General features: G+C 43.4%; 2 protein-coding genes across 13 annotated transcripts in view; one reads left to right on the top strand and one right to left on the bottom strand.

Moving 5' to 3' along the window:
• The window catches only part of Akap9 (A-kinase anchoring protein 9), a 127,092-nt gene extending 119,769 nt beyond the window's left edge, over nucleotides 1-7,323 (top strand). For all 12 annotated transcript variants that reach the window (XM_028862667.2, XM_028862666.2, XM_028862678.2 and 9 more), the window contains 5 exons: nucleotides 207-442; nucleotides 2,367-2,452; nucleotides 3,415-3,541; nucleotides 4,907-5,049; nucleotides 6,782-7,323. In XM_028862667.2, the coding sequence (XP_028718500.1) occupies nucleotides 207-442; nucleotides 2,367-2,452; nucleotides 3,415-3,541; nucleotides 4,907-5,049; nucleotides 6,782-6,822 (633 nt within the window). In that variant the 3' untranslated portion in view covers nucleotides 6,823-7,323. The remainder of the gene's footprint in view (nucleotides 1-206; nucleotides 443-2,366; nucleotides 2,453-3,414; nucleotides 3,542-4,906; nucleotides 5,050-6,781) is intronic.
• A 1,195-nt stretch (nucleotides 7,324-8,518) lies between these two features.
• Nucleotides 8,519-26,465, bottom strand: LOC114688078 (lanosterol 14-alpha demethylase). Its single transcript, XM_028862687.2, has 10 exons — nucleotides 25,909-26,465; nucleotides 24,139-24,237; nucleotides 22,231-22,407; nucleotides 20,769-20,895; nucleotides 19,228-19,402; nucleotides 17,264-17,383; nucleotides 16,735-16,930; nucleotides 12,641-12,736; nucleotides 12,016-12,184; nucleotides 8,519-9,874 (listed from the first exon to the last, which is right to left on the bottom strand). Exons 1-10 carry the CDS (start codon nucleotides 26,080-26,082, stop codon nucleotides 9,696-9,698), a joined length of 1,512 nt encoding a protein of 503 aa, XP_028718520.1. The 5' UTR covers nucleotides 26,083-26,465; the 3' UTR covers nucleotides 8,519-9,695.

Here is a 26,465-nt window from a genome sequence, read left to right as displayed (position 1 = left end):
CCCCAAAATAAACACGAAGCCTAACTGATTTTAGAAGTTGTACTCCACAGGCTGCTTCCGTCCCCGGCCAGCTTGGCTCACACAATAGATGGCAGCCTGGCGCAGAGCCTAACCCTTGTTCTCTTCTTCATCTAGGTGGTCTTCCTCGAGAGAGCAACTCAGTGACCTCTCTCTCTCATGTCTGTTCTTCCCTCCTTTAAATACAGAGACTGTATAGCAAATACTTGAGAGCGGAAAGTTTCCGCAAAGCTCTTGTATTCCAGAAGAAATACCTGCTGCTGCTCCTGGGGAGATTCCAGGAGTACGAAGAGGCCACTGTGGGGCTGCTTGTCCGCATGGCGGGATGCCCAGGCTTCAGCAATCCTGAGACCGCCGTCACCAGCCGCCCAAAGGGGTCCACCAGGTTTCGCATAGCCGCCAGAGTTTCCATTGCAGTTTCAAGGTAAAGCAGTGAGAAAAGTCCTGTCAGTCATAAGCCTCCTGAGGACACGTGTGGAGAAGGCGCTTCGGACAGCCTGCTTATTTCTTTCTAAGGGTTCACCCTTGCAGCAGAATCTCTCCCTAGAAAGTGTCTTTCCAGGGAGTAGTCGCTGATGATTCCAGTCCAAATTGTCCTTAAAAAAAAAAAAAAAATTCAATTAAACCTGGCTCACACACATAGATCATAAAAGGGGAAAGATGGTTTTGAAAAATTCCTTAGGCTGGTATTTGTATTTATTTCCTTACTTGTTAAAATAAGTCACTCTCCCAGTGCTGAGCTGAAGAAGGAAGGCCTGGTCTGAGACTGCTCAGGTCAGGGGTTAGCCTCTTCCCTAGAAGGCCAGGCTGGGGACTTGGCGTCTGCCCTGCATGCGGCTGCAGTGGAGTGGAGGCCCAGCTGTCTTCCTCCTGGAGTCTTCATCTGGGCCTCGCCCTGGGCCCTTCCCGTTTGTCTCTCCACAGCCAGAGTCTCCAAGAACTTGTGGTTTTTAACAAGCTCTGCCACTCCGATGATGTCGATACTTCTTCAGGGGGCTTGGCTGGTTTTCCTCTCCTATTTCTCTTTAAATTTTTGTGTGTATTGGTGTTGTACCGTGTGTATGTTTGTGTGCCACACGTGTGTGTGCCTGATGTGAGATCCCCTGGGAGTCGGCTGCAGTCTGTTGTGAGCCGCCATGTGGGTGCTGGGAATCAAATCGGCTCCTCTGAAAGAACAGCCAGTGCTTTTAACCACTGCACCGTCTCTCCAGCCCTGACTTAATTTTCTTTGGAAACTGAGGCACAGGTTTTTAACTGGAAGCTGTTCAGAGATTACTGTCAAGAAACTTAGTTCACAGATGAAGCAGCCAGAGGTGACAAGCTCAGGGAGGCCCGGCCTCTGTCTGAGTGGCAGCTCTACCTGAGGGCTAGGGCTTACCTCCTGCTGGCTTCTGACTGCCTCCTCTTCCAGTCCTCACTGTACTCCCCTCCTCCCCCTCCTCCCGCTCCCCCTCCCCCTCCCCCTCCTCCTCACATCTCATTCCCTTCATCACCTTGTATAGCATCAGCCAGGGTCAGCACAGTGGGACGCACCAACAAAGTCAGCTCCCTTTCTACTGGCTGAGAGGAGAACACATGGAACTTGGTGACGGGAGTTAGCCTGTAATGCTGAGAAATGCCAGGAGGTTCCATGAAGGAGGGAACTACTGTCAAGCCCTCACCTCCCCCTTTTAGGGGTGTGGTTTGAGATGGGGTCTCACTATGTCACTCTGGCTACCCTGGAACTCACTCTGTAGACCAGGCCGGCTTTCAACTCCCAGAGATCGGCCTCCTCTGCCTCCCGAGTGCTGGGTAAAGGTGTGCACCACCAAGCCTGCCTCACCCTCCCTTTTTGCCCCTCTGTAGGTCTGGTACTTGATCCTCCTTAAACTGGACCCTGAAATTGGCATTAAGAAATTAAAACTGGTACTCCAAAAAGTTCCATAGCCCAGGGCAGAACGGGCAGTCAGCAGGAATTCGGCCGGCTGGTGTCACACCCCCATTCCTTTCGAAGCTCCACTGTGACCCTGCTCACAGGGTCCAGCACACTCCCCGTGTCCCTGGCCCCCCTTCTTTCACCTCTCCCCCTTTGTTTGCTCACTATTTTCTGTCCACTTGTGCTCTTCATCTCCTTCTCCCCACTTATATGGCCCTGTTAGCTCTTGGGGAGCAAAGCAAGCTCACAGCTCTGCCCTGTGCCTGGGGTCTTGGCCGTAAACCAACGGAGTACGTGGAGTTAGCCGAGGCAGTCATGTGATTGTGCTGAAATGTGTTGTGTGTTCATAATTAAATGGCATAATTTTGTGGAATGTATATATTTTTATTTATATAACTGTGCTTTGAGATTTTATCTTGGGGATCTCTTTTAGAATGAAGTATTTGATTCGGCGGTGGCATCAAGTCAAAGGTTCTGGTCCTATCAATATTAACAGGGATGGCTTTGGATTGAGTCCAGGTAAGGTCAGAATGGCTTAGTTTCTGTGTATGACTCGGAAATGCTGTGTGTGTGGTAGCTGTCAACCTAACTACTTCTAGTGCTGATGGTGTCCAGAGACAGTGAGCACCCTTTGAGCAAGGCTAGAAGCTCCCTTTTCACGCATTTGAGACTGATTTATGGAGGACTTGGACTGCATCAAGCCCTGTTATTTTTCGTTGATTCTCCCAGGCCTGTGACAGGCAGTTACTGTTGCTCACAGCGAGCCATGGAGAACACATGCCATTTGCCTCAGATTCTCCAGCAGGGAGATCGTGGAGCAGGGCTGAGCGCATTGCTGTTGGTCATGGGAAAGAATCATGGTTCTGAGCTTGCATGGTTATCAAGTAATAGGAACTTTAAATTCCTTCTCTGTACTGGAGAGCACAGAATAGAGGACATGCTGTGATGTCATGCGGTGCCATGTCCAGCTGTCCTGGCAGCTGAGCCCCGGAGAAAAGGAAGTATGTTTGGCACCCTGAGAGTATTTTAGGATAGCCTTACACTGAGATGAAATCTCTACCATGATGAGTTGTGTTGGTACAAAAGGTTAGCAAATCTTGATTTCACGGTGGTTTGGTTTTACATTGTTTTGTTTCCAATAAAGTTAGAGTAGTGAAGACAAGACTTGATTACATTAGTGTAATGTTTTTATCCACATCATCTACCCCCAACAAAGCACAGACACTCAGAAACCCTTCCCTCTTTGATGTTGTTACAACTAAAGGATTTTACAAAGCAAATAGTCCAGTGAGCTTATTTTCTTTGGAGCGTAGTTCTTAAGTCATGTTCGAAGGCAAACAGAAAACCCCTGCTCTGTGGTTTGTCCTGTTCTCTTCTAGCAAGAATTGAAACTGGCTGTAAATAGTACATAGTGTCATGTACTGCTCTTTGAACTCTTACTGCTTGTCTAGCTGTCTTCTGAGGCTTGGTACTTTCTTTAGGTGTTGAAAAGACTGATCCACTTTATCATTCTTCGGGTGGACTGGAATTGTATGGAGATACAAGACAAATGACATACCGCTCAAGATCAGACCTGGATCTCCCTAGATCTCCCTTACCATTCACTAGGTAAGAATTTATCAAACCTGGCTGGAGTAGCTATAGTAATGTTTCAGAGAGACACTGTTCAGACTTATGAGTGCTTTGCATTGTGATAGCTAGACATCTTTAGTTATATGTAATTTCTATATCTTAAAACTTAGAATCAGAGCTACTTTTTCATTTCTAAATGGTTTCTAAAGGCATAGGAAGCATATGCTATAGTTAGATATTGGAAAAGTATTGGCCACCATCCATTACAAAAACAAATGCTGTAGTTAGATATTGGAAAAGTATTGGCCACCATCCATTACAAAAACAAATTTTACATGCATGAAAAGTTGATTTACACATGTCCATCATTTACTGAGCACTGTAGCTAGAGTTTTCCTGCCACGGCCATACAGTTTGTAAGCAATATAAGTCTCTATGTTTACTTGGTTGGGTCTGAGCGGCTGTGGGACTGGCGGGTGACAGAGATTTGTCCTAACTGTGGGCAAGGCAGGAAAACTCTAGCTACAAAGAAACATCAGGTGACTGTCCAGGCTGCCAGCTGTCTTGGTCTACTCTTGCAAGATTCCCGAAGTTGCTTGCATCCGTCTACCATTTCTCAGGTACCATTATGTTCCTTCTCAGGTCTTTGATGTGGTTGAAGGCTAGATAGTCGTAATTTCCTCAGTTATGATAAAAGATAAGTTAGCTATAAAACCTTAAACTCACAAATATAAGATAGATAGGACATCTTCTTTAATATTGTAACTATAATTCTTGCTCGGTAATTGTTTTGTTATATGTAATTTTACCATGTTAAAGTTAAAACCTTCCTTTTTAAAAAAAAGAAGAAAGGGGAAGTGCTGTGGATATCACTCTATGTAAATAAAACACTGATGGCCAATGACCAGGCAGGAGGTAGGTGGGACAAGGAGGGAGGAGAATTCTGGGAAGCGGAAGGCTGAGAGAGAGAGACTGCAGCCACCGCGAGGAGAAGAGCATGTAGAGACGCCGGTAAGCCACCAGCCACGTGGCAAGCTATAGATTTATAAAAATGGGTTAATTTAAGATAAAAGAACAGTTAGCGAGAAGCCTGCCATGGCCATACAGTTTATAAGTGATATAAGCGTCTGAGTGATTATTTTATAAATGGATTGTGGGGCTGCGGGGCTTGGGGAACCTGGAGAGAAGCCCTCCAGCTACAGAGCACCTCTGAAGACTTGGTACTAGGCCTTCTTATGACATTGGCATCTTTGAGTTTATTGAAGAGTTTCCCTTGCTATCCTCTATTTAGAAGTCTGGGAGTATAGATCAGGCCATGTATAGATCAGGGAAGAGACAGGCTGGCAACTTAGCTGCATTGTTTCTGGCAAATTGGATTCCTGAACATACTCTAATCCATAGGTACCCAGGGACTGTAGCTGATTTAAACACTCCGTCTCTGACCTACCCTCAACTCCAGCATTACAATCCTGGCAGAACTCTGACAGATTATGTCACCCAGATGGAAGCACTACAAAGACGCCTTGGAACTACTGTACAGTCAGGTGCTGGATTTTACACTGTCTGTCGTGGTGGTGCCAGACACCCCACCCCCGTCTCTCAGACCCCTCGACATGCTCCTTTGGGTTAATCAAAAGTCCCCAGGTTGGCCCAGCTTCAACTCTGACCAGCAGAGAACTGGCTCTTGAGCACTCCCTCGTTCCACCAGCAACCCCTGACAGACTGATTTGGTACTGTCTTCATTTGGAGTAGACAAAATGCATGCTCACTGCAGGGTACTGAGGCTGAGCCCACGGCAGAACCTGGTCCTCATGTGGTAGAAAGCACAAGGTGTTGAAGGCATTGCAAGCCTTGCCCTAAGCAAGTAATGCAGCCACTGTCCCCATTCCTAATTGTCCTTCTACGTGTCCTTTAAACAAGCCGTCCCCGTAAGACACTGTGAGCATCATCTTTTCTCTCCTCCAAAGTTTGGCATCATACAGTCCACAAAGTGGACTTTAAGGGCTGGAGAAATGGTTCAGCAGGTAAAGGCCTCCAAGCCTGAGCATCTGAATTCTGTCACTAGGACCTACAAGGTAGGAGAGAAGCAGCTCCCACAAGCTGCCCTCTGACCTGCACTGAGGGATGTTCCTACACACAGATCCAAATGTCATTCTTAAAGGTTTTTACAGACAGACTTTGTAAGAATTCTTTGATTCTTCAGAACCGTCCACAAAGTCTCGTACTTTATGTAGAGGCAGATTCCATTCACCATAGGAGAACTTCCCTGTCTCCACTGGCCCAAAGACTGAATCATTTTAAAGTTGTTGTGCTAGCAGTACACTGGGATGTTTTGGTTTTAATTATTTATTCTGCGTATGGGTACTTTGCCTCCATGTTTGTGTGTACCACATGGATGCCTGGTGCCCGCCAAGGCCAGAAGAGAATGTCAGATCACCTAGGACTGGAGTTTCATATAATTGTGAGCTGCCATGTGGGTGCTGGGAATCAATCCAGGTCCTAGAAGAGCAGCCAGTGCTCTACTAAGTGGTCTCTCCAGGCCCTAATCATTTTTAAGGACTCTCTTTCTGTGAATACCACATCATACTGTGGACTAGTTATTTAAAGCTAGTTTAGCCCTTTATTCAAGAAGTCATTTGTTTAACCCAAGCAACCGTCAGAGCAGTCAGGAAACACATTAGCATTGTCTCACTCCCCTTGCTCTAGGGCCAGTCATGGTGACTTCTAAATGTCATCAGCCTCTTAGAACTAAGCTCGAGTTACGGGGTCTGAAGAGATGGCTGTGTTAAAGGACCCACACCGTTGTTGCAGAGGACCTGCAGCTGGTTCCCAGCACTCAGTGGCAGACAGCTCACAACTCTCTTGTAACTCCAGCTTCAGGAGATCCAGTGCTTTAGGGCATTCATGGACTATACTCACATGTGAGCGTGTGCACACACACACACACACATACACACACACACACACACACACACACACACACACAAAGCACACACATAAATCTTTAAGAAAAAAATTGAAGCTCAGGCTTGAAGATACTGGGTTTGTTTTCACTGTTTTACATTTTTGTGTATATACATGCCTGTGCCACAGCACGCATGGGACATTGAAAAAACTCGCAGAAATTAGTTGTCCTTTCCAGGGATCACACTGATTGTCAGGCTTGGCAGCACCTTGGCCATTGAGATTTTGAGAGGTTTTCAAAAGATCATCTGCCTGTGTGAACTGGCTGCCTGATGAAGGTCCAATCTAATTGTCTTGTCTTTTATTTTACAGGTTCACCTTCGTTTCAGTTTCACACTGGCATGAGGAGATAATCCTCCATTTCATACTGGCATGAGAAACGCATATTAATTGAATTTTAAATAGATTCCCTTTTTTAAATCAATGGCTCTTTTGTGCTTTTTTATTGTGAATATTCAGTGGGACCAACCAATGCAAACACATTTATGATTGTATACGAATCCTTGCCAGCACATGAAGATAAACTGGAGTTTGTGTATATAGGCATTGTGTGTTCGTGCACAATAATCATTACATGTATATTGTGGGATGCTAATTTAAATGATTAAATTATAAACTGTATTTATCAGATGGGTGGAAGATTGAACTTTTCCAATGGCGATGCTGCTGATGTGTAGCGTGCAGTGCCCTGCGCTTTTCTTACAAGGCTACATGTTTCTGCCTAATAGATTTGCTACTGCTGATGGAGACAGCACGTCACTTGCAGAGACCTATTTTTGTATCATGGTAGGAGTTTTGAAGTTTCCTGGGGTATTTTGTCAAGCACTGAAATAAAAATGACTTCACCGTTTTCACCGTGCTGTATTGAACCTTCTTCATTCACCAAACCGCAGCCCAGCTCATGGCCTACTAAGTCATCATCGGGTTACTGATCTCTAGTAAGGAGAACTTGAGATCCAAAAAGTGGGTTCCCCTCTCCCTCCATTACAGAACATTGTCCGTGTGCTTTGATAAGTGTTTCCAGCTCTTAAGTTGGCATTCTCATGAGTCCTTAGTTTATTACACTTAGTGTTCTTGTGTCCAAAGAAGCCGCATTACAAAACTCGACACAGAAATCAGCTCAATAACAGTGTAGCAAAGTTCCCGACACCCCTGCTAAGCTAGCCAAATTCTAATTGGGAAACTCTCAGAGAGAATACAGCTCTCCAAGGTGTTTCTAGAAGATACTGTTTCACTCTTAATGGCCTTTGACTTACAGGAGCACAATCACAAAGCTGTACATTGCTGGAAATTTCTAATTAGTATTATTTCCCATATTAGCAACTAAGCTTTCTAGAAATAGCAAAGCTATTCTACAACAGCTAGTTGAAGGGGAAAGTTGTACATAAAAACCTTTTCAAGCTAATACAGTTGCCAAGTCAAGGCAGTTCTGCATGGGAAAGGCAGATGGACAAGTGCTTGCCAGCTAAGTCCACCCCACTGCTGGATGGACCATCAGCCCTCCTATGGCCTTAGGCCTCTACCATGTAATCTGCAGTAACTGGTGTGTGCTCAAAACCTAATCTGTTGAATTCTAGTGCTTGGGCCCTTTATTTAATTCTCATCACTGAAAATAGGTCAAAGTCTAAAACTTGTCAGTAATCAGTTACTCAAGGGTCACAACTCTGTGCCACAAATCTACAAGTCTAATCAAAGTCTAGAACCTTCTCAGAATAATATGGACAGGATATCTAGGCTTGCAGAGAAAATCAATTGCATAGAAACAATCATCAAGCTTTACTAAAAGCTGTGACCTATCATGTCAGTGCAACATCTGTGTCCTGGAAGTCCTCTAAGAACTACCGTAGCATAGAGAGAAAGGCATGCTTTGCTGTGAAAATGCCTGAGGTTCTCATGGGAGCTGCTAACCCTAGTGACGTGCCTAAATTCATAGCTTAAGGAAATACCAGCGGGAGCCTAATTCATACAAATAGGATGTCATTTTCCAAATTCTCGGATCCTTTGAACTGTACTACTGAAGCACACACTTTAAATCCATGAATAGACTAGTCAAATTTTTCTCATAGAGAATTTTAATGTGAAACCTTTAACAGCAGATTTGGGCCTTCATACAAAGTCTTCAAGCCTCTTAAAAACGATAACATACTTTAGAAAAAAAAGTTATTTGGGGGAGGGTGTTTCTTTTTTGGGTTTTTGTTTGTTTGTTTGTTTTGTTTTGTTTTGTTTTTTGAGACAGTCTTGCTATGTAGCCTAGGTTGTCCTCAAACTCAAAATCCTCCTGCCTCAGCCTCAAGTGCTAGAATTACAGCATCCCACAGGGCAACAGAGTCATCTTGACTCCTAGTACAGATGATGGGCATGTCAGAATTGGGACCATGGTTACAATCTGCTAGGTTCAGGCTCCTGAACACAGCACCCACAGAATACAGCCAGTGATACCAGTTCCCATTCCAACCTACAGCCCAGTAGTCACTGGTCTCAAGATACTACCCTTTTAAAAACCTGGTCATTGAAATGTCCCTAGTTGTGTTCTGGAGAGGGTACAGAGAACCTTGAGCAGGTCACAGTCAGACCCCAGAAGGATTCACCAGCATATGACCATGTGGACGCAGTGGCATGCATAAGCACTCCAGTATCTCTCATCTTCAGGAAATATGGTTATCAGGGTCCGAGGTCTCTGCCATCTCCCTGTAGTGGTGCTTCAGGTTAAAATTTCAAAGGACTCATCACTCCCTCTAACTGGTGTTCACTTTCACCCACAGTTCTGGCAGTGAGCTTATTCTGTACCTTCTCACATCTTTACAGAAGAGGCCCACGTATACTAATAACCCATGGCCTGTGCAGAATTTGACTAGGCTTTTAAACTTGCAAAACTAGACTCTCTGAAAGTGGTCTCCCTGGAGCAATGTGTGCTTCTGAAGTTAATACCTGGACACTGTATTCTCTAGCGTCTGCCAACTACCTAGATTCCCCAAAACAATTTCTAACTCAAAAGCTTGGTTTCCATGAAGTCCTATCAAAACACACCCTATCCAAACTATTATAAACTGTTTCAAATGCCATTAGATTTGGTAAAATCACTGCGTTAATAAAACATCAAAATCAAACTGGCTTTCCGAATTACACACTCAAAACACAGTACACAATGAAAGCTGTTTTGTTAGCTTCATTCTCTCTCGAGCTGCAGCTTGCAGTCATGAACCCACACTGGTCCCTGGTTCCTTTTTCATTCTGATCTTCTTTTGTAACGGATTACTGGGTTCTCCGGGGTGTGAATCATTGTTGTGTAATTCACACTGGGAAAATATCCATCGATGAGGTCAAATTCATATAAACGAAGCATAGTAGACCAAATTGTCTTAATTTGAACATATGCAAAATTTTCTCCAATACAACGATGACGTCCTGTTTAAAATTTAAAAAAAAGAAAGTTTTCATCAGAGTAAGTTTTGACAGTCTTGCCTCTCAGCCTAGAGTCACACTTGTCTCAGATGAGCAGGAAAATTGCAACAGTACAGTAAAAGGATGACAACTGGTATGTAAAGTGAGACTACATCATTTGAAAGCCCAGGTAGTTCCAGCGTTAGAAGAAAGTGGGGGTGATTATGATGACATTTTTTGAAATTTAGTATTACTGAGGTCAAACATAAAGAAGGTTCTAATCATAAGATGATAATCTAGCTTGGGTATGTATAGAATATAGGCCCCAAGAGAGCTCTGATGTTAAGTCAGGGTGAACCTGCCAATCAAAATTCCAGATCTCCATTACAGTGGCAATAGAAGGGGATTTAATAAAGCCAAAAATAACATCTGTATACTGAAATCAAAATCTACAAATGCAGAAGCTCAGAAATTACAAAATGCACAGGGAAACGAGGCCAGAGCTACCTTAAACATGGACTACACTAAAGAATTTAAATTGATTTCAAATTTGATCACATGACTGAAGGTCCAGGAACCAGTGCAGTGTGGTACTAGACAAGGATCAACAAATAGATCAAAGGGATAGAACACAGAGCCAAAAACAATCTGATGGCTATCTGGTTCTCAGCAAAGGTCCTTGGAGCAAGCCAAGAAAATGCTGGAATATCAAGACATTAAACTGTGGGTGTGAGGAGAATCTAAGAATCACAAAATTCATCCTTTTCTCACATCAAAATAGTTCAAGACAATCCTGGATTATCAGTACTAAAGTCATTAAGGGCTAGTAAAGAATGGGAATCACATTCATGACATGAAGCTGGGCAAAGACAATGGCCATGAATGTTTTAAGTCTGGAGCATTTTGACAGGGCCCAGCATTGTGGTATGTGCCTTTAATCCCAGCAGAGGCAGACTGATCTCCATAAATTAGAAGCCAACCTGATCTACAGATTGAGTTCCAGGCCATCAAAAGGTACATAGTAAGACCCTGTCTCAAAAAAACAAAACAAACAGAAAGAAAGAAAAGAAAAGATTGGGGCATCTTTGTTGTAAATATTTTTTGCTAAAGAAAAAACAAAATTGGACAAAGCTTATCATCATGCTTGCATAGCCCATTCAGCATTTATTTGTGGGAGCCACTTTTAAGGGAGCCACTGACATTGGTCTGTATTCAAGAAGTCTGTCTTAAAGTAAAAGGTTAAAAACTGAATAGCCACAGACCAGAAGTATCCTAACTGAATCAACAAAAGAACTGATAAATTCTGATGATTTACAACGTTACATAAACAATGTTTATAAACAGATAAATAACAAGGAAAGACAGAGCAGTGGCTGGAGTGAGACACAGCCACAAGCCAAGGATTGCCAGTGACTTCTAGAACTGGGAAGAGGCAAGAAGTCGTCTTCAAACCCTTCAGAGAGTACGGCCTGCCAACACACTGATTTCAGACAACTGCAAGGGGACAGACAATCTTGTTTTTAGATACCTAGGTTATGTTAGGTATAGACACTCTAAAATACTAACATAGGGGTGAAGAAAAGCCAAGACCGTGATTAGGACCATCCACTGACAGGATATTAAAAGGATTTAAATATTTAAGCTGTCCAGAAATGGACGATGTTGCCGCATAAGGTACAGGAGCAGCCCCGTCCACGAAAGCAGTGGGAAGATCACCAGTTTAGTGATGCCGCCTCTCTTGTTACAGAATCTGAACTGCTGAGCTAACAGCCCTTTCCATTATTAATCTACAATCCTTTGAATCTTCTGTTAAGTGCATTTACTAAATGATGATCTGAAGTTCAATGTCTTCATATGTTTGGAACTATTAAAAGGACGTAGGTCAGAGAGCCTAAGATTTACCCTTAGCCTTACGAAATATTCCATTTTACAAGGAACCCGTTCCCAATGGCATATTCCTTTGAGAAAAAAAGATCTTTCTCTCCTCCTCCTCCTCCTCCTCCTCCTCCTCCTCCTCCTCCTCCTCCTCCTCTCCTCTTCTCTCTGTCTCTGTGTCTCCTCTCTCTCCCTCTCTTTTTGGGAACTGAATTTCAGGTTGGTTGACTGAAGGACAGATACGGTAACGAGGCAAACACTTCAACCTAACATGTAGGCAGTCATCTTACCAGCTCCAAATGGCACATAGGCAAACTTCTCTCCTGATGCTGGGTTATCCTGTAAGTAGCGGTCAGGATTAAAATCCAAGCGTTGGACCCAGGAGTCCTTCAGTCTTTGATTGACAGTAGGAGAAACACACACCTGATGTCCTGGAGGGATGGTGTACCCTGCCACGGTCTACAAAGGAGAAAGAGTACATTTCATTAGAGAATGTTTCAACATGGTACCAAACAAGGCACTAATCAGGGTCAATGTCAACTATACACACATTTAAAAACTGTCTAGATGATAAACTAAAGTTATCTTCAAGTGGTTTACAAGTGGACCAAGACCAATATATATACAAACACAGCCCAAGGCAGAATAGATTCAACAACTTCATAATCTGACCTATATAATTCATACAATTTAAAAATATATATAATATTTAAAGCCAACAAAGAAGTGTACCTCGAACATTTAAAAACTGCACTTGTTAAATGAAAATGAAAAACAAAATGAGAACAGCATGTTCACTCCCTGTAATTATGGACCAATTTTCATAGGTTTACAGTAACGACAGTTTTTACTTTTATAACTTGAAATATTCTCTCTGTAACTGGGTCCTAGGTGGGAAATCTAGCCAAGACTTACCTGAGGGGTCCTGGCCATTCTCATCATGGTCATTATAGGAGGTCTCAGTCTTAATGTCTCTTTTATGCATCGATCAAGTAAATTCAGATCCTTCAGCTTAAAAAAAAAAAAAGATCAAGGATCATTTCTGGGTTCCCCCCACAAATATCCACCATCCCTCGGGAGGAGGAGGAAATTATTTTAACTTCCTCGTCGGCGTGTGAGTGAAAGAGTAAGGGTACCTGGGTCGTGATGGCCGACAGCCACTCACAGTTGAAACACTCAATCAATGGGAAAAGGACGGGGGCCAACTGTATGGTTAAGGACAAATAAAATTCACTCTGAAAAACTGAGATCGTCAAAAATCACTGTCAACTTTTTCAAAACTCTGACAAGTTAGACAAAGGCGTGTAACAATCTACCACAAGTTCCTTCAAGAAAAAGTGCTGTATCTTGGTGAGAAAAGCAAGCTTTGGTGTGTAACTTACACGACTGCAGATCAAGGGGAGCCTTGGAGAGCAAAGCACGGCAGCCAGAGCCCCACTGCTCCAGAGAGGCCACACCAAATATGCCAAGAATAGCCGGATAGAGTGGCACTTCCCGCCCACATTCAGGAGCAGAGGCAGCCTGGGCTACATTGAGAGTGTGTATCAAAAAACCAAAAACAACATCAAAACTATCAAGCAGACATTGTTTAAGTGTAAGTACCTGAGGCGCTGATACCCTTAAGAGAGAAAACAAGACGCTTTAAAAGAAAACACCTGGGAAAGAACATGAGCCGTCTACAGGAGACTCTGACCACACGCACTGTACGGGAGAGCTACAACATGCAGCATAGACATGACAGAGATCCAGTCTCCCTCCTGTGTGACCGACACACGCAGCAAGTGGAGGCTGAGGCAGAGCTGTAACCACTTGCAGGACTGTTGATAACATGCCCTGAACATGCAAAGCTCCTCAGCAAAAGCTAAGAGTTGGGACAGTTTAAGAAATCTCTAATGGATACGCCCAGGAATAGCAGCATCTTTAATCCCAGAGGCAGGCAGACATCTGGGAGTTCAAAGCCAGGCTGGTCTACACAATGAATTCCAGGCCAGCCAGAAAGACATAGTGAGATGATGTCTCAAAAAAAAAAAAAATTAAGAAATCTCTAATCATTATGTGGTCACAAAAATAAATAGCAGAGTTCAGCGAATACAGATGCATACAGACTTCCTATACTCCTGTTCATCTGTTTATGAAAGTCACTGAACACACGAAGAGCAGACACACTCACAAACACCGCAGAAGTAATAAACCTCGGGGGAGGGGTCTCCCTTCCAGAGTCGCTGTCGCTTTTCAATGTAGTGAGTTCAACAAAAATATTAGAAACTTTCCAAAAAAATTAAAACAAGAACTAGAGCTCGTACATACCACAAATGGAAGATTAATGTGAAATGTCCCCAAATTAGATTTTTTTTTTTTTTTTAAACTAAAGGAACTAGCCTCTTGGAGTACTCAAAATGTAGTACTAACGGAAGAGAAATCCACAATGGCTCGGCGGTCAGAGGCCACTTGAGGCACGCAGGACATGTCCCTCCTCCCTGCCAGCCAACTCTCTGTCGACCCTTCCTCTCCCTCCTACCAACTCAGCAGCTGCCAAGTGACCTCAGGGACCAGGCCTGCAGCCCCAGGTTTGTGCGGCTGCCATGCTGGAGCCTGCAGGACATGGGCGGCCATGACCACAGCTTCCAATAAGGAAAGACCCGGCACTCACTAGGTGAATTTAAACCGCCTACTATAAAGACCTTCAAAGAACAAAAAGAAAATTAGGCCTAAAGAATTCAAGTATGAAACAATATGACAATAACTCACCAAATAGAGAATGATAGATTATTTTAAAAATATAGAAATTCTGAAACTGGAAGATATAATACAATTTCCACTAGAGTAGATCAATAGCAGATTTGAACTGCCATGAGAATGGACGTAAAAAGAACACGGAAGGGCTGGCAGGATGGCTCAGCAGGAAAAGGCACTTGCCGCCAAGCTTGATGATCTGAGTTCAATCCCTGGAACCCAGAGTGGAGAGAACCTGCTGTTCCATGCTGTTCTCTGGCCACCACCTGTGTACCAGGTCACATGCATGCACGTACCACACACAATAAATAAAAAACAAAGCGCTAAAGAATAGGCTTAACAAAAAGGTGTAAATCTTTTCACTGAAAAGTAAAAAAATAAAAATGTTGGAAGAAATTAAAAGACCAAAAAGAACGAAAAACTATGCCATGATGCCATGTTCATGGGGGTATGTCTAAAAACTAATAGTGTTAGGATGGCAATATTCCCAAGCTAATACACACATGCAGTGCAATCAATCACAAGTTCACAGAGATGGACAAACTGACTCTAAAATTCCTATAAAAACCAAAGAAACTAGGAATCTCTCTATCAGTTGGAAAAGATGAGAGCCACACTCTGAAATTCAAAACTTGCAAAAGTAAACATAGAGCTAAAACATAAGCTAGACATCAGCTTGACAGGATGGAATCGAAGTTCAGAAATAATGCCTTAAATTGATGGCTGATAGCTTTGACAAGATCATTCAGCGGGACAACAGTCTTTGCAACAAACAGAGCTGGTACAAAGGGATTCTACATTCAAAACAGGCACAGTGGCCCTCGCAGCACATCATATTCACATTTAATTCAAGACAGTCAAAGACCCAAAAGTAGGAGGAAACTAAGAAGAAAGCAGGGGTAAGTCTTCACACCTTTTGAAAACACACACAAATGTTCAGACACTGAAAGGTAGCCTATACTATAAAGGGATAGCATCTGAACAGACATTCTTCTAAGAAAACATCACAAAATACTCATCTTAGCCATCAGGGAAAAGCCACTCAGCTCAAAAGACCACTTCACATACATGATAGCCAGGACAGATAACAAGCACGTGTAAACATCAGAACACATGTCAATACTGTGGAAGAGGTTAAAAATGGAGCAAACGTTTGGAAAACATCACACACGTAGTTGCTGTATGACCCAGCAATCCCACTCCTAAGTATGTGCCTCACAAAGTGGAGGTAATCCAAATGTCTAAAAAGTGGACAAAGGAATAAGTAACATCAATATGTGCACATTATAGAATATTATGGAGACAAAGATTGAAATACTGACACACGCTTCAAAATGGAGGGACCTTAACTCTGTTATGGTTTGGACGTTATTGAATATGTTCACCAACCACTAGCACTCAGGAAGCCAATTCAGGGATCTCTTGAGTTTGAGGCCAGCCTTGTCTATATAGCAAGTTCTAAGCCAGCCAAGAGCTACCCCATGAAACTGTCTCTCAAAAAAAAAAAGGTTCCCCAAAGGTTCATATGGTGATGGCAAGAAGTAGCAGGACCTTTTTAAGAGACTAATAATGGGTGGTCATTAACGATATGACCCTCTGAAGGGGTTAAGGTCAATTGGTGGAGAAGGGAGTTAACTCTTAAGAGGTAGCTGGCATATTACCAAAGACGACACAATAAAACTATAGATATAGTCTCTATTATATATGTTTATATGTGATTATGCTTAGCAAACAAAATTGAAAAACATACATACACATATATGGATTTATCCCAGGAATGTAAGAATATCTGTATGTAACATACCATTTTAATAAAGTGTCAAAACAAAATATAACAGGAAAGGGATAAGAGCAGGGTATGCTTCAGAAGTGGCTGCCCAGTTATACAGTGAGAGAGACGTCTCCCGCCTTCTGCCCAGCAAGCTGGGTGGAGTGCCTATCAGTCTATCAGTTTCCAGTCCCCTTTACTACCATTACCATTTCAGGAAATCTCTGCCCAAACACAGCCATGGAATTCCATGTGATCCGAGGCTGCTCCACTTCATTAAAATCCACAACATACATATGATACACTCCATGCACGGAGGCCAGCCATTAAAGCCAGGCACCAAAGCAACAGGGCAAAGCGTTTGAAAGTCTCGGTACAGACCCACCTGAGAAGCTTAAAGAAGCAATAGCTCGGCTCGCTCTCTTACTAAGGTTGTAGGAAGGTTTCTAAAAGCCTATCAGTTGAAGCCATAGTAAACAGAAAGCCTCAGCTCGCACTGGAAACAAACCTGCTCATAAGTCAAGGGAGGCAGGTCGTCGCCACACACCGCTTTCTGTTCTAAGTAGCACTTCTCTTGAAGCTGTTTGTCTCTGGCCAAAAAGAAGCCCAGCCAGGCACTGGTGGTGGAGGAGGTGTGCTGCCCGGCCAGCAGCAGTCCAATGAGCATCCCCGCTACCTCGTCATCTGTCAGAGGGTGCCCGTCCCTGGGGATGAACCACACACTTAACATTGGGCAGACAGTTAAGATTAATACAGTTGCCATACATAATCGACTCTTTCTTTACCTGCTACCAGTCAGTGTCCCCGGTTCCCCTCCCAGTAGAGACCAACCAGGAGAAAGCATGATATGGTGTACAAAAGGCTTCCTTCCAGTTTATTCCAGCTGCTGGCGTTGCAATAAGGCATGAGGGGCCAGTGCTTTATGTCTCAACAATTTCCAAGTGCCAATTTATTGTTCCGCTGCATTTACTTTAACTGGAAATACCAGCGATCTACATTTTCATGTATAACTTCTTGTATGATCTGACAGTTCTTACTTGTATGTGGAGTCTAGTAACGTTTGGAGAATGTCATCGACCTTTTCTTCTGACTGTCTGCGTTTCTTAATGACCTTATAGAAGATACTCTTGATCTCTCGATGGGCTCTGTCCCTGCGTCTACAATTTAAAATCAGAATATTTTCAATCGAGTAACATTTCCTAGGCTCACATTCAAAACCAACACCAAACGTAAAGCAACATTAACTTTACTGACTGAAGTAAGTGACAGAAACTCAGAACCAGAAAAGAAAGAGTCAGGAACTCCCACTGCCGGGCATATGACAGTCCTAAGGCTAACACACTACCTCCATAAATAAGCATGGCATTCCCCTACAAGCATTTTCCAGTTCAACATAATACACGTCTAAATTAACATAACATTCTAATTTTTCCAAATCAATCCTCGAAACTACCAAGCCACAATGGCTCTTGCATAGGATTTTAATCTACTTCTCACTTTCTATAGCTGTATAAATTTTGAGGGAGAAAATTGAAGGTTCAAAACATAAACTCCCAACTCCCAAAACATTTCCTTTGATCAACGTGTTCACTGTGTAACAAGAACTGGGAGGCTCAGGCCTTTGTCTCCAATAGCAAGTCCACACAATCATTGCTAGTGAGCAACAGCTAGACTAAAACCAAGCGATCTTGAGGCTGAGAAGATGGCTCAGTAGTTCAGAGCCCTTACAGAGACTGGGAGTTGAATTCCCAGAAACCACACCTGACAGCTCAGCCTGTAACTCCAGCCTTATAGACTGTTTGAGCTGCTAGATAATGTCTCTAGCCTCTGTGAACACCGGCACTCACCTGTGTGCATGCATACACAGAGAGACAGAGACAGAGACAGAGACAGAGACAGAGACAGAGAGAGAGAGAGAGAGAGAGAGAGAGAGGCAAGAGACTTAAAAATACAATCTATTTTTAAAAAGCAATACTGACTCCTAAAAGCGCATCATGCTCTCTAACAAAAACCGCCCTATTTCATGTAAAGGGCTACTGTTGAAGCCAACTGCGAGAACACACACAGAAAGGAAGGCTCCGTTTCAAGCCTCACAATGTGAGTGGAAGAGAGGATAGAGAGTAGAGTGTAAAGCTTGTTTAAGTAAGTGAATAGTGATGGCGTGACTGGGTAGAACATGTGTTTAGTATGCCCATGGCTCTCGTAACAAAAAATAAAAAGTACATGGAATAATTTCATGAAATCAGTTGGTTTGAGTAAAACAGGAAAGACCAGGCTATACCATGAGGCTCTTCCAGAATTCTGACTGAGCAGGGAATGGAGTGGGCAGAAACAAGAGGATGCTCGTGTATGGGCAACTGTGGGTGAGAAGCAGTGCAGGGCACGTCACCTAAATACCAGAGGCATTTCTTCTCTTTTCTTTTTTAAACTGCGAAGCTCCTCATAAACGTTGACTCCCAGGAGCCTCTCTGGGCTTGCCCTTGCACTGTAATAGCCTTTGTTTGGCAGCAAAAGAGGAGCAGATGTCAAAGGAACAAAGCGAAGAGTTGAATTCCCAACTCACGTGAACAGAAATGACCCAGCAAGGGAGGGAAAGCTGGCAGCTGGCAGGGCCTGAGCGCCACCAAGTCCTAAAGGCCACATTTCTTCACATCAGAGACAGTCCCTATCCTTAAGGAGACTACAGTACAGGCAAGAGACAAACATTCCAAAGAAAGGTCACAAGAGAAGTACCAAAACAGCCATTGGAGACTTTCCACAAGTCCCTTTAAAAAGCTGCGCTCTAAGAACAGCTTAGAAACTTCTTGGAGTACAAAGACTCCATTAGGTAAGCAAAACATTACAATAGACAACAAACTACCTTATCAATAAAATAAAACTACTTTAAACAAGCTCACTATGTAAACTGTCTTGAACTCCTAATCAGCCTAAATTAGAAAGCACACAAACAGTACGGTAACTGTGGAAAGCCAGCCACGTGCAAAGTGGTCCTTATCCATACCTGAAACTGGGCAGAGGCAGCCAGCCCGGCAACAGCCAGGCAGCATGGCTAAAACCTCCATCCAAATCTGCATACAGCTGGGCCACCTTTTCATTGAGTTGGCTTCTTATTTCCTTTCCATGTAAACAGTGGCTAGCTGTTAAAATGATGAGCTCAGAAAGTGCTTCAAACACATCTAAGGGGAAGAAAAGATCATTCTCATTACAATTTTTAAAAATCTTTTAAAATATTTTCTTAAACATATAGAGAAATTGTGAAGAAAAATTGGGAATATATATAAATATAAATATATACATATATATAAGTATATACTATATATAAATTTATATATATATATTAATTTTAAAACTCAAAATCAAGCACAATCCTATTCATGCCTCCAAAAGTCTCCAGACAGCTATGTAGCTATGCAGAACTCTGGAGGCAACAAATCATTGAGCTCACTGCCCCTCTGGCCAGTCAAACTCAATGCCACAAAGCACCTCTACACTTTACTTATAAAGTCTTCATCTTGAAGAGATAAGATGACTATTAAAAATAAAGCAGTAATCTGACTTCCAGGTGTGAATAACATCATAAAGGTTACTCAATGATTATGAGGACAATAATGAGGACATTCCCAAGAAACGGGAGTCCCCAAACCAAAGGTGGCACTTTTTCTGGGCCAGATGAGGATAAGGCATAAACGCAGACGTCTCGGCTCTATGTACTAGAAAACTATATCACCATTATGCAGCCCAGCACTGGAGACAAGCATCCGGAAAGCCCATAGGATGGCCCTTCAAAGTCACGAGACTCATCTAACTCTCTTCTTTGACTCTACTTCTATCAAATGAACTTCCAGTTAACATCTGGCTTTCCAGTTAGACTTGCCAAAAAGGAGATCAGAAAACATGCTGGTCCCCTTGGGGCTCTAACGACATGCCTCGTGCTTTTCCTTTCAGAGTTTGTTTTAGACTTTGGGGTTTTGACATGGCCTGTGCTATGTAGCGCAGGCTGTCCTCAAACTTGCCATCTTCTGCCTCTACTTCCCAAGTGCTAGGATTCCAAACATGTGCTACAATTGCTTGTCATAAGTGAGACCATGCCTGTAGCCCCAGCATTCAGGAGGCAGAAGCACGAAGATCCCTAGTTTGAAGCCGACCTGGACTACACAGCCAGGCCCTCCACAAAGAAACCAACAACAGGCATTCTAACGTACACATCAGTGCCTCTGCGACTAGAAACTACATCACAGCAGCTCCAGGTGTAGTAGAAATAAAGTCCTTACACCTTTTATAGGAGCTGACACCCAGCGTCAGGAGGTGGTGACGTGCGGCCTCGCATCCCACTGGCCATGAGCAGATATTGCTCCTGGCGTAGGTATGCCCCCCCGGCCCTCAGAAGACAACACTTAGAAGTGTGCTATGAAGGCCGTGTTTGGAATCACAACTGCACAGTCATCCACACACCCCTCCCTTAGATACGCAGCAGTTCATGCCGTACTTTGTTCTGTACATACACAAAAAGAGAAAAGAATAGGATAGATGTAATGATCTTACTTCTTTCTCCACTTTCTCCCCAACTCTGAAAGTATTCCTTTGTTTCTTTTTCAATTATAGAAACATACTGCTTGAAGTGGGCTATGTTAAGACCGCTTTTTAACAATTTCTTCTGTTCCAAAAAAACCTTCAAAAGAAAAAAAAAATGAATTAAGGGTCTACAACATTAAAATACATTTTTTTATTTTATTCTAATATACATCAGGTTATTCTAACTATGTAACAAAGAAAACATTCTTAAATTTGAAAGTAAAAACAATAACAGGATTTCTAAAAACTAAACCATATATGGAAACGAGATCATCTATGCCACATATTGAGATAACACATTTAAAAAAGGGGGGGGGGTCCTCTCCTCAGGTCCTAGAAAATGTATGTCAGTAACCTATCTCTCCCCTTCTAATATCCCAGCCCTCTTTACTCAGGGACCGACTTTCCTATCCTGGTTATCTTCTAATTCTCCAAACCAATGCAGTCAAGACACTCTCCCAAGTGTCCATATACTTTACTATTATTTTATCCTCTTTCACATAGGTTCTCATTGTAGTTCCAGATATCATTCATCACTGACACTATCTTCCAGAAGTTTAGAACAGCCAGAATAAAATAACTTTGTTAAAATAACTAATAGCCCTTTGAGACATTTAAATTTTAAAAACTCTAATAAAACATTTTTAAAATAATGAAGAGATAAATCTGAACAAAATTTTTTTAGAAGCCAATGCTTTTGAACAAAAGGAGAGACATTCTTCTTCACACTACTCCCAACCCCAGAAACATTAGTATTGACTCTTAACTGCCATACTCATGTGGGCTAGTATGGAATGGCCCTAGCCAAAGTTCAACAGGCACCTGAGTCTGTTACCTAATTATGATTTACTCATAACACTTCAATATTATGTTAATTTGGGAGCAGGTAAACATATAAAAAATATTCCATACCCAAAGTAGACACATTAAAAGAGATTTTTTTTCTTTTTAAGACTAGGTCTCACACTATAGTTCATGTTGAGCCTCCTGAATCAACCTCCCAAACGCTGGGATTACAGGTATGAGCCGCCACAGTTGGCATAAGAAGAGTTCTGAAGTCAACAATTTCCAACTCAAAGCTCTTGGGCTAGAATACCAAGTGGTGGTGAATAAGAAGTCCTTTTGATGAAATAGTGATAGTTTCTTGTTCTTCTCTCAAGTCAAAACCCAGGATGCTAAATTATTATTGACTCCATTTCTTTGTACAGGAAAACCATTTAGAAATGTGTTTGGCCTTGCCAACAAACATAAAACAAAACACCCACTCCTTAAACAGCTCCCCATGGTTTCCTTTTAAATATCACAAAATTTCAGATTTCTTGAGCCAAGGAATAAATTAGTCCTGCACTACAAGTGTGTGACATTTTACACGACTAGCTGTAACTGCTCGACTGTCGATTTGTCTTTTCTCTGGGACAGGCGCGTCACCTACTGCATTGGGCACATCGTAGGCCACTCCCTTCCCAAACACGGGCGTGGTCAGTCGGCTGTAGACATCCTCCGCATTCAGATCTTCATTTTTACTATTGAAGAGCAGTGCAGCGGCGTCACTCCCCAGAAGGTAAGTGAAGGTCTTGCCCACCATGGTGAAGCTGAATACAGGTCCATACTGAAAGAGAAAGGTGATGTCACAAACACATCCCTTACATCACAGACTAAGGAAAGTTCCAAATACTCACAAACCTTTAAACCACTGTTTTCATCTGGCCATATTACATCTCCTGTCTTCATCACAAAAGCAGTATAAGTATGATTTATTCTTCAGTTTATCCTGAAAATATTTTCTACCATGCAAAACATCAAACCTCTAATGCACTCTATGAATCATCAGATGCCACAGTGTTAGCTCGGCTAGTTGCTTTTCATTATTGGATAGATAAGTAATATGCTAGTTGTTTTTAATGATCATTTTGTTTTATGCTGACTATATAGAATTCTTTACTCGACATTTATAAGAATATTGTTTTTTCCCTTTTGTTAAAAACTAATTTATTGGGGCTGATGAGGTGGCTTGTGTGTAAAGTCACTTGCCATCAAGCCTAATGACCTGAGTTTGATCTCCAGAACCGAATCGAATGACGTCAAAGAATCATTCCAAAGAAAGGACCTGCACAAGTAAATCAGGAAAAGTGTGGTGTAAGAACAGAGTACACGGGACCAGGGAGCTGGCTCTATGTGCTGTTCTCGCAGAGGACCTGAGTTCAGTTCCCAGCACCCACAGGGAGCAGCTGTAGCCGAAGCTCTAGGGGATCTAATGCCCTCTTCTGGCCTTGGCATTTAGGTGCACACACTATCGGAGACACAAAGGCTTACACACAACTAAAACTGAAAAAAGAAAAGTGTTGGGAATACACTTTGGACGCAGGAGGGACACACAAGCCCCAACCTCTAGCTGAGAGCTCCTGACAATTCATGGCTGCTGGGGGCAGTCAACTTTTTAAGGTGTGGCCCCAAGTAGGTTAACCATGCTCCAGTGGATGGCTCCATACTCATGCACATATAGACAGCACTAATTGGACTGAGTGTGTTATTTTTCTTAAAAAACAAAGTTGAGAGGGAGACATGGGGAAAGGATCAAGGGGCAATTGGAAAGGGAAATGGGAATAAATATGATTGAAATACATTGTATACATTGATGAAATTCTCAAAGAGTATTTTAAATTACATTAAAACAAAGAATAGAGTCCACTTAAATAGTTAATACTGGGAAGTGAAATAATTAACAAGAAGTCTAAAGCAGGACTTAGGAACAAATGGCTGATCTGGGGGAAGCTCTGCTTCCTTAGAAAAGAAGCAGGCCTTGAGTGTTCACATCATCCAAGTGGAGAGTGAAAACTCACAAGACGGACAGAACAATCGACAAGAGCTAGGAAATTCCAAAGACATATGATCAAGAAATGTGGATGTTTCCAGGCAGTGGTGGCGCACGCCTTTAATCCCAGCACTCGGGAAGCAGAGCCAGGCTGATTTCTGTGAGTTCAAGGCCAGCCTGGTCTACAGATTGAGATCCAGGACAGGGACCAAAACTACACAGAGAAACCCTGTCTCGAAAAACCAAAAAAGAAATGTGGGTGTCAACATTGGCTATAATTAGTGAAAATAAAATTTAAGACTTTTTTAAAACATAATTGTTAGAACCACAGGTTTCCTTGAATCTCAGAGACTATCCCAAGACAAATACTCTGAGAAGTTAATAGGGTCAGCAAGGCCTTTTTATCTCTTAAACCAGAGATGTTTTCAATAACGCCAATAAACAGGGAGGGTACACTATTTTTTTTAAATCTATTTACAGAAAAACACTTCTCTAGGTTCTCCACCTCCGGTTATTTAAAACACTTACCTTCTCATATGCATTTTCCAGGAACTCAATTGGACTTTTCCCAAATGCTATTGCGTGACCAAGGAATGGAACTGGAGAGAAAATGTACGGCGGACTTTTCTGCAAAAGAAAATGAAAAATTTAGTTTTCATTTCATTAAAAGAGTTTCATTAGATAGCTAGCTTGAGATTAATGTTTTTTAAAAAAGTATATTTAGAGAAAGTATAGTCAAAAGGAATTCAAAATAGAAATGACTAGGCAGAAAGTCACTTCAATTTTAAACACTGGTAACTAACAAAAAAATGTCCAATATTATTGAGGCTTCAGGCAACTTTGTAGCCATTAGTGAAGCAAGCAAAGATTAGATAGAGTTGACCACAGGTCTCTGGTCTCTGACGTCTACTAGCACTCCCTTCGATCCCAGAGTCTAGCTTGACTTTTTCTGGAACAGAAAAAGCCAAATAGTTACCTACAGAAAAGAAAATGTTTCTCACATTTTCAGGGAAAAGGAAGTTTGCCATGCTTCTCTGACTGCAAATAGCTAGATCCACCGATACTAGAGAGAATGAACCCTCTCCAGCAGGAATTCTGTAGCACCAGTCTTAAAGGGGCTTTAAATGCCACAAAATGAGATCTGCAGGTTGCAAGGCTCTGTGAGGGGGAAAACCTGCAACTATGAAAATGGATGATGTTCCTCTAATTTTTGGTGGTCTCAAAACACCAAAACCTCGCCACACTTAGAATAAGGTAATTTGTCTTTCCAGTGACAAAATCTCCTCAAAGTAGTGTAGAAGCTGGGTGTGTAATGCACACTTGTAAACTCACAACCCAAGGGGTGAGAGCTGGAAGATGAGCCAAGGTGAGCCTTGGCTCCATACCAAGTTCCACCACCACCCTAGACTACAATAAGACCCTGTCTCAAAAAAAAAAAAAACAAACAAGAAATGCTCTTAAAATTGCATATCTAATACAAGAAAGAAATAGTAACTGCCTAGAGCTTGCTTGGGTTCAAACAAAAGTAATTTTAAAAGCAACTTGGTTGGAACGAATTGCTGGGTACAGTGCAGTTTTTACATTCGAGTTTCCAAAGGGAATTTTTACATTGTCAGCTTCAAAGGGTGGTTTCCAAAGCTACCGAATGTTGATTAAAAGGGTATTCATCAAATACATTTGGAAGACTTGAAGCTAGTGGTTTGCTGTAGTGCTATGCTAGATTAATTTAACAGTATCACAGGAAAGCCACACTCTCCTGAGTCACTTACGAACTGGTTGCAATCTCCCTGACACTGTTATTAATCGCCATTACGTCCAATAGTTCACAGGATACTAAACACACAACGCAGTATCGACAGTGACGGCCACTAGGGCCGCAGCTGCCCATTACCCGCCATCAAGACCCTCACAAAGAGCCTAAATACCTCGACGGGAAAAGGCAAAACCAGTACAGAGCTCAGCACTTACAGCCACAGGTAAGGCCATCAGACCAGCCACCCCATGCAGGCCACCCAGTCTGCTCATCCGTCACCAGTCTAACTACAAACGCTGCAAAGCACGATCCTAGCCAGATGATCAAAGCCACTGCCACCGCAGAAACCGCGACGGCCAGCACAGCCACGACCGAATTCAGAATCCAGCGATGGGGCCAGCGTGACCACCGCCAACAGCAAAGATCGGGATCGCCTGCAGCACTGTAGCCACCACCCGGGTCCCCAGCGCTCCCTCCACCGCAAGCGCCCCCGAGCCCACTCGCTTGGCCCGTGCACAGACCGAGGACCCCCGGGATGCACGTACCGCACCGGCGGGCAGCTGGACCGTGTAGCTTACTGCGAGGCGGAACAGGTAGACCAGGCTGAGGATGAAGGCGCAAGCGATGAGCAGCGTGGAGAGCAGGTTGCCTCCTGTCACCTGCTCCATCGCCTGGCCCAGCACCCAGCCGCCCGACTGCAGCAAGCCCAGCAGCACCATCCCGGCCGCCGCTCCGCTCCGCCTAACCGACTGGAGGCCGAGGTCGCCGCCGCCGCTTCCCCGAAAAGATGGAGCAGGAGAAGCCGGCAGGTGGGCGTCGGGAGGCGGCCTCGGCCTCCGGGTCTCTACAGGCCCGGGCACCTCCCACACCCACAGCCCGCCGCGCGCCACCTGCACGTCACAGACGGGGCGGGGCCTCCTGGTGACCACGCCCCCGGCTGGGTGCCGGGATCCCTGCGCCGAGGACGGGGTCCTGAGAAAGTGGGCTTTGCCCGTGGCACTGGGGCACGGGGAAGAAAGTGATCGCTGCAGACACGACCACGCCCTGAGAGCCGCGGGCCGCGAGGGCCCACGTGTCCGAGGAGCTCGGCGCCGGGGGCCGG

The sequence above is a fragment of the Peromyscus leucopus genome, chromosome 3 (genome assembly GCF_004664715.2).
Source record: "Peromyscus leucopus breed LL Stock chromosome 3, UCI_PerLeu_2.1, whole genome shotgun sequence".
In the NCBI taxonomy this organism is placed as follows: domain Eukaryota; kingdom Metazoa; phylum Chordata; class Mammalia; order Rodentia; family Cricetidae; genus Peromyscus; species Peromyscus leucopus.
This window is presented reverse-complemented; position numbering and strand designations above follow the sequence as displayed.

Coding starts and splice junctions, on each gene's coding strand:
- LOC114688078 (XM_028862687.2), bottom strand. CDS start 26,082: ATGGTGCTGCTGGGCTTGCTGCAGTCGGGCGGCTGGGTGCTGGGCCAG. Junction 17,384..19,227: donor CTGCCTCTGCCCAGTTTCAG/GTATGGATAAGG, acceptor TTTAAATTGTAG/ACGCAGGGACAGAGCCCATC. Junction 9,875..12,015: donor CTATGTGCCATTTGGAGCTG/GTAAGATGACTG, acceptor AATTTTAAACAG/GACGTCATCGTTGTATTGGA.